The 12,221-nt window shown below is 42.8% G+C and overlaps 1 protein-coding gene across 1 annotated transcript in view; it reads right to left on the reverse strand.

The window, feature by feature from the left end:
• BAZ1A (bromodomain adjacent to zinc finger domain 1A) overlaps positions 1–12,221 on the reverse strand; it is a 134,177-nt gene that overhangs the window by 11,566 nt on the left and 110,390 nt on the right. The window contains exons 23-25 of the mRNA XM_077464706.1: positions 7,720–7,967; positions 4,939–5,126; positions 1,005–1,471 (exon numbers count right to left, since the gene is read on the reverse strand). Coding sequence (XP_077320832.1) covers positions 1,005–1,471; positions 4,939–5,126; positions 7,720–7,967 — 903 coding nt within the window. The remainder of the gene's footprint in view (positions 1–1,004; positions 1,472–4,938; positions 5,127–7,719; positions 7,968–12,221) is intronic.

Below are 12,221 nucleotides of genomic sequence, written 5' to 3' on the forward strand. Positions count from 1 at the left end.
TTCCTGTGGATTCAATGTCAAAATGCAATTAACTGCCCTTCAACAATCTCTGTGTTCTGAATGTTAATTGTTGATTTTTTGATACCTTTGCACAAAGTTTTGTATATTATATAAATACAACTATGAATCTAGGATGTACCCTTTATTACTATGTATATACATGTTTCTTTTTAATCTAGCAGTCCAGATGTAGTAGCATATATCCCCTGAGCAAACCTATCAAATGGTGAAACATGACTGTAGTTACTGGCACCTAAAAAAATCCCAGCTCTTATATAAGAGCATCCCCAATGTGTCATTCTATATTATTTTGGGATGCGGTGCCTTTGAGATTCTCTCTGACCAACTTTATCTTGTCTAATATATTTAGGTAATTTGTGATACCAAAAGGATGAATGCAAATAAAGAGATCAAAATGGAGAAACAAGCAGCACCATCTGAGTGTAGTAAATGAGTTAAAACAACTTTAATCTAAATTTCGGCAACTCGCATTGAGAAAAGTTTGTATACTATGTGTCAACAATAAGTCCTTCTGCAATAGATGGTGACAGTCCCGCAGTGTGCATTCGGTGGTAGGTAGTTTCAGCTGTGTTGGTGGATTCCAGGGCTCCTGGGCTAACACGATTTCCCTTGTTGACACTTCACTGACAGCTAGAGCATGATCCCAGAAGCTGTGGAAGGGGGTTGTGGCGTGCATTCGGCGCATGTGTGCTCCTTTATCAGTCCTGATGTATACAAGCTTTTCAATTTTATTTCTTTAATGTTGTTTTAACCGATTTACTACACTCAAATGGCACTGTGTTTCTCCGTTTAGGATTTTCCTTGCAGAATTGCTTCTGACTCTTTCAGCTAACAGCCATTAGTACAGTATATCTGGATTTATGCATGGATTAAACTCTGGACTTATTTTTTACTGTTTTTTTTTTTTTACTGGTCTAACCCCCCCCCCCCCCCTTTCAGTGCACCATTTTTCTCTGTTCTCGGAAGATAATGACATAACTCACCTGATAATCGTTTTTTGCCCCTTCCTCTGCCTTTCCGAGTAGGTGTAAAGAGATCAAACTGTTCCTCTTGTCCAATAGGTATCTGTTTAAGGTTTTCCAAAGTAAATGGACGGAAGGCAAAAGGGCTGAACTCCGGGGTATTATCAACAGATTTAATCTTTTTTCCTCTCCCTCTACCCCGGCCATGGCCTGGTGTGGATACCAACTCTACCAGAGATGTCTCATGGCCTTCAGCACCGGGCTGTGGAGTGTGCACAGAATGACGAGCTCCTCCTTTCTTTTCTTGTGGAGGGGCAGAATGGACTTTTCTTCCTCTGCCCTTTGAAGCAGGTGGAGTGATTTTTGGAGTTCCTTGCTGACTTTTCGGTGATTTCCCAGACTGTTTCTTAGGTCCAGGCTTTCCAGTAGATTTGCCTCCTTTTATCTTTAAAGGTAACTGTACTTTGGCTTTGTTTTTCTTTTTTGCACTAAAAGAAAGGTATAAAGTGTAAAGCAAAACCAAAATATTCACACTTGAATCAAAATTCCACTTTCACTGAAACACATTTAAATCTGCAGCCAACTAGCATTCTTTACAACTGCCAAATTCCAATAGCAGTGGTCTGTACACAGAATGCTTCCGAAATCCCACTCCCTGCTCATGGGATTTGCTTACTACATTTCCTAAATTGTTGACCAGGATTTAAAGAAAATTTCCAAACATTCCCAACACTTTTACTGCAAGGATCTTTTGATCTCTATGGATATACTGGGAACGCATATGTCTAATTGAATTCTGGATAAGTATGGTTTCCCTTATTATAAACACTGGAACTTATTTATAACATCAGGTACTCCAGATCACCCAGGATTGAGGAAGTTACTTACTACAGTGGGCTGTGTATCTACAAGACAGCAGGCAGAAGAAAAAACACAAATGTACTCCTGAAAAGTTCAGGCACTGTTTGGAGAACCAACATATGGCAGTCTGTGTAATGAATTCTAGCCCTCTGCAGCTAGAGGGGAACCAAAACTCCAGGGATGGTTGTGCAAAACAAGAAATTCCTCTTAATGCAGCGCTTGGCGGGGGGGGGGGGGGGGGGGGGGGGGGAATCACGAGAGATCGCGGGTGCTTGGCGGTCATTGCGTCCGCCGGGCACGCACCTGCTAAGACGTGTTAAAGAAGCGATGTACAGCTACGGCGATTTGCCCAGCTGTGCCAACCTGCCACAGTATAAATGCGGCAGCTGGTCAGTTAGCGGTTAAAAATTGTGCTTGATTCTCAATCTGACCCAAACCTCGGCAGGCTAACTCAGGCATATCAGGGCTGGCCAAAAGGTGTGTAGGCACCAGATGTCACATGGGCATCCACCAAATTGAAGGGATGACAGACCACTGGTTGAACCCGTAAGGGTCAGTGATGTAGATAGGCCCCCAACGGACCAGGCAGAGGACTTCAAACTGCCAGATGGTAGTAGTAGGGCAACACTCACCACAACAAGGCTTAGGATGGAATGTAGATGCGGTAGTAGAGCAGATGGAAGGCTGTTGTCATGACTACAGCCTTCTATATCTTCTACTACTGCATCTGCGTTCCATTCCAAGACTCGTTGTGGTGAGTGGGTCCGATATCACTCCATGCTGGGGACGTCACATCAGGCGCACTGCCAGACAACAGCCGTGCCATCTGGCAGTTTGAAGTACTCTGCCCGGTCCATTGGGGGCCTCTCTACATCACTGACCCTTATGGGTTCAACCAGTGGTCTGTCATCCATTCAATTGGGTTGATGCCCAGTCAAGATTTTGCACCTACACACCTTTTGGCCGCCCCCACCACCGGCCTTGATATGCCTGAGTCAGCCGAGGTTTGGGTGAGATCGAGGTTCATAATCCAGCATGATGTTGAACATCGATTGTCTGTCAGCCGTATTTTAACGCATTCTATTCTTGGAATCGTTAGACTTTGATTTCTTAATAAATCTTTTAAATCAAAAACTGTGGCAGACATTTTTATTACTTCTCTGAGATATGCTCCAAGTGGTTTGTAGCCATCACCTAGCCATCATCCCCATCCCTGGAATAAGAGGAAACTTTTGTTGTTTGTTCAGCGGCAGAAGAGACTCTGCAATAAAGTTTGCTAAAACCTGTGCAATGTAAATTGTTGACCTGGTTACGGTTTTAACAAAAATTAAAATAAAATAAAAAAGAAGAAACCCTTTAACGATGTCTCCAAAGCATTAAGCTAACTTTTACTGAGTCAATTGTTTTTTATACGTCTACATCAGGGGTAGGCAACCAGCAGCCCTCCCAGCTGGTTGCCATGAGGCATTGCAAGGCTGAGTTACAGTTACTCCCAGAGGCATGATGGGACTTGTCGTGCAACAGCTGGAGGGCCCCAGGTCGCCTACCCCCTGATATACATACGCTCTACTTAGCACAAGGGGTTAAAGTTAAATTGGCAGCTTTGCCCCAGGGATCGCTGTACTACACGGTGTCTTTATAAATGACACATCTCCAAACCAAAACACAATGGTTGACAAAGGTTAATCTCTCACACTAGTAAACGCAACACTGCTGAAACTAATACCGTCCCAGCAATAAAACAAACGTGACGCTGTTGTAACAGGGGTCACATACACAAAACATAAGCTTGTGAGAAATCATACTTTCCTTTAGCCAGCCTGTGTATTGAAATGCTGCCGTATTCCATACCTTTGGGTATGAAGAATATCTGCTTCTCAGACAAAATGTTTTGTAGGGGGAAGCAGGTATTCTACACATCCAGATAACATACAGCAAAAACCAGTATGCAGTGGCATCAACAAGAATTTGACACACCCAGCAGGGACCAGCAAATAAGCAGCACTTTCAACAGGCTGATGCATCAGCAAGTATATTGCCTCTTTCAAGCTTTAATACCTGAACTTACTAGCCTGGAACAGAGACACAGGCCAGGATTTTCCCGATCTGAATAATTGTCCAGAACAGTATCTAATTAGACACATCAACACATATTTTAGTGCTTCAACTGTTAGACCTGTTCATTGGTATATATGGTCTGCGGACTCCTAAAATGTCACGATTTTTCCCCTATCAGCTCTAATTTTTGAGATACAGCATAAATGGCATATACCACTCTTCATTCTGGTCACCTGTCAAAAGTCAGGATATAAATATAGTAAAAGGCATTGGGATGATTCAGGCAGCACCATTGTGAAGCAGCCATAACTTCTATGGTGCGCCATCTGCAAAAAAGAAATAGGAGTGGCAATATTCACACATCTCTTATATGATCTTAACTATAATATACCCCGTTTCCCCTAAAATAAGACCTAGTGTGATTGTCGGTGATAGCTGCAATAAAAGCCCTACCCCCCAAATAAGCCCTAGTTAAAGTCCTTGTAGGTCTTCTTTTCAGGGTAGGGCTTATTTTTGAGGAAACAGAGTAGGACTTATTTGGGTGGTAGGGCTTATATTGCAGCCAACACCGACAATCACGCTAGGTCTTATTTTAGGGGAAACAGGGTAGTTAATAACTTGCACTTTAGAACCCAATGTTTCTGATGTAAGAGAACAGTTGGAAGTACCTAAAACTCACACTATATCTGCTAACTTGTATGCAAAAACAGACTAGGAAACAGAAAAAGAAAAAAAAGTTGATCAGCAAGATCTTTTTATTCAAAAACCGACTAAAATTTTTTATGAATTTGACCATATCTAGGACACCAAAACTGATGCAGTCTAGTCAATGTAATTTTCTGCATCAGCGCTTAAAACTACGACAAATTCTAAAAAGCAAGGCACCAAGGGGTGTGGGCTGTGTTACCAAGAAGAGAGAGTCAGGCTCGTAGCTGTTGCTCTATCATTTTCAGATGGGTCAGCAATGGCTACCTCCCTTGTCTCTCTCATGACATGATTCCTACTGCTCTGAATCTCCTCCCTTTCTCTTGCCTACCTCTCTTCCTCATACACGATTGTCTCCTCTTCCTCCTCCTTCTCCTCAGAATCTCTCCGCAACTCCTCCTCTTCTGCAAAATGTTCCTCTTCCACATCATTAGCCACAGAGGGCTTTTTCCAACCAGGTTTGCGGCCTCGTCGTCTAGGTCGGCACACCGCACAGAACCATTCGCCATCAGGAATAAACTGTAAGAAACACACAGTTCTTTTTAGCATTCAGGACCTTAATTGGTGGATCTATGAACTTTTTGCATTTCTGTATCAGCATCCCTCCAAAAATATATTCATCTAGATCAGTGTACCATTTAGAATTGCGCACACAGTACACACCAGTTTGAGGGCTTGTTCAATAGTCTGCTTTATGCTCGTGAAACACACAAAAATGGGGCTGGGATGATTTTTAATAAGTGTCCCCACCAAATCGCAGTATCAAGCGGTTTTATGGGAGCAAACGTACATGCAATTGTTGGGTGCATAGGGGTATTAAGCAGTGGCGGCTAGTGTTTTTTTTTTGGGGGGGAGCCACAAACAACCCCACCCCCAGGCCGCCGGTAGAGCAGTACATCACCCCCCCCCCCCCATCCTTACCTTGGATGTGGGAGGGGAGAGCGTGGCGGGCTTGGGGGAAGCTGCTCCGGTGTCCTCTCCTGGAGCAGCTTCTGCTGTGTCGCCTCTCTCCACCTCCCGGTGCCAGGATCGCCAGACATTTTGGCCAATCTGGAACCTCTCCAAGCCCCACCACCCAGATCCTCTCCCTCCTGTGTGTATGCAGCAGATAGCACAGAACTATAAGATCAAGACTGTACAGACTTTACATTTGTACAGATATTTATATGCGATATATCACTATTCCTCTTATAGTTTTCTTGATACTCTAAGTATGGTTAAACATCTCTTTTGTGCAGGAGGCCATTGTGAGAAAACACATTGGTTTAAATAAGGTACAAACTTTTTAATGTTGCTTTGTTTTGTTTAATTCAGTTTTTTGTAAGGGTTTTCAACATTTATGCATTAGTCAATTACATAACTATGACAGGGATTCCCATGGGAGAGGTGCGGTTGGGCCTGTTTCTGCTTTCTCTCAGCTGGTTCTGACCCATGGGCCCTTTATTTCCCCCATCCTTTGTGTGCCCAGCGGTGTTACCCTAATAACCTATAAATGGGCAGTGGCGGCCCATGCATTGAGGGCACACAGTGCATATGCTGTTCTGTGGATTAATATGGGAAATCTGCTTTATGATCAGCGATAGTTAATAAAATTATGATTTTAAGATAAATGCATGCCTGAAAAAAAATCAATTTTAGGGCTTTTTTTCACCCGCCCTTTCTTTGCCCGCTTTTCTTTGTATCTGATAATAAAGAGGGATGTGGCATAATATTTTTTTAATTCTAGGACTATACAGGATTTGATTACCACCCTCATCCACATTTCCCTCTTCCTTGGACAGGAGCAGCCTGGAGAGGAGATAGAGGGGGGTAAATCAAGCTGTGTACAGTCCAATAATGAAAGGGTTCCGCCTGTGTACAGAGAAGAGAATGAGAGCACATCCCACAGCTCGCCTCGTGGCTCTTGCCTCTTCTATGATGTTATCTGTACTTTTGCCACCTAAACTGAAAGTTGGGCGGGCAGTCTGACCAGTATGTCAACTTATCAACTAATGATGTATACAGGTAGAGCATGTAACATGTTCCAAAGATGAACTTGGCCTTTAACAGTTGACTCTCTCAATTCTCCAAAGTCGCCCTGGTACAATGGGTAGCAGCTGGCGGTCACTACTTCTAGCCCCAAAATAGGGCTAATAAGGGACCTTTAGTCCACATTACATGTAGCCGTTAGTGCTCAAACACAAGTAAAAAGCCTCCATCTCTGGCGACAGGACTTTGATTTAATAGAGGACAATGAATGGACTCAGGCTTTGGAAATTATAACCAGAGTATTCTCCACCACCCTCCCCTCTCAAAAAAAGACCCAATTGTTTGTTCACAGAGTGCATTATACTCCACAGAAACTACACTCTTGTGGGAGGGCGGCGTCTCCAATTTTCACCAAATGTATTACGACCATAGAGACACTTATTCACGTTATGGCGCTGCCCCAAACTTCATTGATATTGGAGGTCTATTTTCACAAACACAGTTTGTCCAACCCATGTGTCTTTAGAGCCAAAATTTGCTCTCCTACGTATAATCTTGGAGAAGACCCTTCCTGAGGAAATGTATTTAATGTGGGCAAGGAACTTGTTCCTGGCCCGTAAACACAATTTTGCAAAAATGGATATCACCCTCACCCCCAACATTTTTACAGTGGAATGAAGTGCTGAGTTTAGATTTATGGAGAGAAGAGCTCACCTATAAACATAGGGGATGTCCTAAGATCAATTACACTCAATTACTCCTGGAATATTAAATAGGACATTGCATTGGTGACCCGTTGAAGGTTATGGTTATGCCCTCTTGCTGTACACAGTTGGCAATCGTCATAAGTTATGTGGAATTATTGTATGCACAATAATTGTTCAGTATATCTTTTATACTATTTTGTTTATATTGTACTTAGTATTGTGTCTCTTCTAAACCAAGACACCTCTGTTCCATTTTTCATTATTTTCTAACTGAAATTGTTGGAAGAAAAATTTTCAATAAACACTATCCAATTTAAAAAAAAAAAAGAAAAGAAAAACCACCCAGCCAATCTGTGCATCAATCAATACAGTGCCTGAAAATAACAGTAAAGAACACAATGAAAAGATTTTCGGCAAAAGGCCTCAAAAGAACTCACCTTCAGTTTGGGTCGTACACAGTAGATATGGTGAACTCTCTCACAGCTGTCACACAGGACCATACTCTCGCTATCTCCTTTCTTACGGCACACCTTACACCTGAAGTTCAGAATGGACCGTGACCACAAGATGCTGCGGTCCAAGGTGGACAAATGAAGGAAGATCTGTGAAAAGTTACCAGATGACTGTAATGATTCACGCCATCGATCCACGACTGTCCTTTGATTGCGACCACTTTCATTTGTATCTATAGTGAGAAGACAAAGGAATGTTGATGCATCTGTAAATTCCATATCTTGCAGTACAGGACACAGGAAATATATCTCTTAGATCATGGGTTATATGCCACTACCTTCAGGTGATTGGACACTGAAACACTTTGCTGGGACCATTCCACACTGTATCCATATAACCCTGCTCACTCCATGAAGCTTCAGTTTTCTTTTTCATAAGGAGATCAGAAAAAAAAAAAAAAAAAAAAAAAAAAAGGAGAGGAGAGGGACCTGTATCCTGTACTCCAAGAGATGGAATTTACAGGCACTTAAAATATCCCACCATCTTAATCATACAGTAGAGGCCATTGGACATCCTCCAAGCAATAGGAGGGCAACAGGTTCACAGTAAGAACAAGAAGGGCCAATATAGAGTTGACAGCTGAAGCAGGGCTCCTCAGAGGCTCAAAATCCACCAATCAAAAAAATGGAAAGAGAAAAACAGGCTGTGGCTCAGCGTTCCTTTTAAAGAATCAATGCTAGATGCTGTAAAGAGACCAATAACGCCAATCTCTAGGGGTAATGTGTTCAGGCAGAACAGGTGGGAGTTCACTGAGGGCAGAAGCCCTGGAAGAAAAGCAAAATAACCACCCAGCCGGGTGAAAGCGGAAGGAGGAATCTCATGGAGGCCCTGCGCGGAATGAAAAAAAAAAGTGGTCAATTGGCTAGGCAGCCAAAGAGGATATTCCTGACTCCATCCATAAGTTGAATTGTAAGTGTTTGACATGCCTTCAAGGCAGGATACATGGAGGAGAATGACATCACCCCATAAGACAATAATAAGAGCCCCAGGGAAGAAGGAAGTGGGGCTAGCTTTCACGTTAACTTATCTACAAATTGTATAAAAAAAAAAGGAGGGGGCCCTAGCATGAAGAACAAAGTGGGAGCCAAGGCAGAATTAGAGAGAATGTGTTTTGTTTTATTTTTTATATGTCCCTTATAAGAGTAACCAATTTGAGCACACAGAGGGCGCTGCAGGGGGCAACAGAACATAAGGAAGGCCCCCAAGGTGGCCCAGCAAGTCACATTGGCAACAAAGAGAAGCAATTTCTTGAAAAGATGAGTGCACAAGAAGTGCAAAATCAAAGTGTTGGAAGGTTGGAATGTGCCCAACTGACGATCATCAGGGAATTAGAGATGCTGGAAAAATCCATGGGTGGGAGTCTGTAGACGTAACTGATGTCTCATGAGATGGACAGGCAAGTGCCAAGGTACCTACTGACTGTACGTGGAAAGAAAAACAAACACATAAGATGGGGCGCTAACAGGGGAAAAGTGACCTTTTCTAGTACTGGAAGCTGACTGGTGCCAAGGCATGTTCTTCTGAGGAAACGAGAATGGAAGGACCTCCGAGTTCACAAAATAGATAGTCCCATGATCTTTGACCCCAATACTAAGAGCACATCTCAAAACTCAGGGCAGAGCCTAAAGCCTCGTACACACGGTACGATTGTTGGAGGGGGATTGCCTGTTGACAGACTGTTGTCCTAAAATCTTACCTTTAGTGCGCTCCTTTTGACAATTGTTGTCCAACTTTCGGCCAACAAATGGTAGATGGTAGGCTAATAAATTTTCAGTTTGACGTCAGAACACAAATCAGTCACCCAAGTCACCCATTTGCATGGAGAGTGAAAAACTGTTTTGCTGATTACTGCGATTCTCATTTTTAGTTTCTTTGGGGCCTTTACTTGCAGCTTTTTAAACACCTTTTCTGGCACTTTTTAAACAGCATTTTTTTTCTTTCCTTCCTTCAGTCTAATTGGGGGTTGGGGGTTAATTGATCACAGATGCTACTGGAACTTTATAACTTTCCATAGAACTCATTTCTGAGCTTGCTCTTCCTTTTGTTTGCTGGAACGTAGACAAAATGGAAGGGGGTCTGCTATGCTGGGGGAGAAGTTTATGGGAAGGCTGGAGGAGTATTTAAACAAGTATTGAGGGGGGTGGGAGAATTAGATTACAATAGAGCAGACAGGTCAGGCAGTCTATTTGGTGGGTGAAATGGGGGAAAGATGCTATGGCAGGTGATAAGAAGGTTCCCATGTCAAAAACAACCAACCAACCATTCAAAATGGTACTATTTGTACTAAAAAAAAAAATATGCAAAATACGTGTGCAAAATGTGGCAATGAATTAAAGTTGACCAATGTTAAAAGTCTGCCAAGCAAAATAGGTGAGTTGGAAGCTTTGGTGCATAAAGAGAACTGCGATTCCATTGGCATTGCTGAATCTTGGCTTTATTCTTCACAAAACTGGGCTATTAATATTAATGGCTATGTCCTCTTTTGGAAAGACAGGGTAAAAACAGGTGGCTAGTGGTGTCTGTCTCTATGTAAGAAGTGTTCTCAAAGCAAGTGTAAATGAGTACCTAGTTGATGGAGAATATGATGAGGCTGAAGCATTATGGGTGGAAGAAAGAGAAAGAGAGAGAAAGAGAGAGAAGAGAGAGAGAGAGAGAGAGAGAGAGAGAGAGAGAGAGAGAGAGAGAGAGAGAGAAAGAGAGAGAGAAAGAGAGAGAAAGAGAGAGAGAAAGAGAGAGAGAAAGAGAGAGAGAGAGAGAGAGAGAGAGAGAGAGAGAGAGAGAGAGAGAGAAAGAGAAAGAGAAAGAGAAAGAGAAAGAGAAAGAGAAAGAGAAAGAGAAAGAGAAAGAGAAAGAGAAAGAGAAAGAGAAAGAGAAAGAGAAAGAGAAAGAGAAAGAGAGAGAGATCAGGGGATCAGCAAGGTATTTTTTTCCCCCTGCTGGAGCAAATTGGATCATGCTTTGCTGTTTTTTTGCCTTCCTCTGGATCAACTGTGGGTGTAGGATTGTGTATATGGGGTTGTGTGACCTTTTTTTCTTCACTTTTCTTGGTTGAACTAAATGGACTGGTGTCTTTTTTCAATTAGACTATGTAACTTTATAATGGCAAATCTACCGAAAACTAGGCAGAAGCCATGCTGCTACATTGACTTATGTCTACAGGAGGCTGGTTACTACACAAATTAAAATAGATTTTTGTTAAAGCGCATGATGGAATGTGCATAATTGAGGTCCATGTGCATGATTTTGAACAGTCCTTGTAATCTTCCCAAATAGGGAAGGAGATGGCTACCCACTGATTATAAACTGCAAGCAGGTGCAGGCTGCTTGTGAAGCAGCAAGATAGAACATGCAACAGAGATCAGACTTTGTTTACCTCTCCAAAAGGACAGTGTGAAAGGCCTGATGCATTTGCTCTAATGTGGGAGCAATTGTCAATAGATGTATCCCCCCACTTCCCAGTCAAGGGGAGGAGGCAACAAAGCGAAAAAGGTTCTGAGCAGGTCCAGTGGGCTTAACTGCGAGGGCTCTGCCACGAGGTGAAGGACCTAAAGTGTATGAGGACTCTGAGTGGGGGAACAGATAGACAGATTTACTAAAGCTGGAGTGCAGAATCTGGTGCAGCTCGGCAACCAATCAGCTTCCAGTTTTTTTTGTCAAAGCTTAACTGAAAAAGCTGAAGTTAAAAGCCGATTGGCTACCATGCACAGCTTAACCAGATTTTGCACTCTAGTTTTAGTAAAATCAACCCCATCGTGTCTGTATGTAAAGGGAGTCCCAATCAATAGGGAAGCATCACTGAGGATAGTGGGGTAGGAGCCTTCTTCACTCAGTAGCCACCTAAAATATTCCTCAAGGGAACTTCCAAAGAGGAGCTCACATTCGAATGGAGTGTGCAAAAGTGCACCGTTCACAAAGATTCTGCAGACCAGGCTTTAAACCATAAGATCTACGCATATTCACAAAACACAAGAACATTTTACACAGGAGAGCGGTGCTGAGGACAAGCATTGTAATCTTGCAACAAGATGAGAACCATCTATAAACCGCAGAAAAATCACTCTTTGGTCCAGTTTGGCATGGTCTGAGCAAAATGCGAACTGAAATCGCCTCTAGGCGCTGTGGCGAGCTTTGATCATCTGCTAAAAGAGGAAGGTCTTGAGTTTTTTCCTAAAAGCCAGGTGATTTTCTTCCAGGCGGATGTGGAAATCGACAAAGTGGCAAAAGTCGGCTGCAGGACTGGACCGGCCAAAACAAAGGAGGACTTCAAAAGACTTTCCAAATACCCATCAACTGAATCCGTAGAGGGATTAATTAGAGCAAGAATAGGCGTGGGTCTCAGTATAAACAGTCTATCCCCTCACCTCCCCTTCCATGGGTACAAATAGAAACAAGGAGTTCCTTGGGACTTTTAGGGTGCAACAACTAT

This window comes from Lithobates pipiens, unplaced genomic scaffold (assembly GCF_037356315.1).
Source record: "Lithobates pipiens isolate NorthernLeopardFrog02 unplaced genomic scaffold, aLitPip1_a1.2 Scaffold_30, whole genome shotgun sequence".
NCBI lineage: Eukaryota > Metazoa > Chordata > Amphibia > Anura > Ranidae > Lithobates > Lithobates pipiens.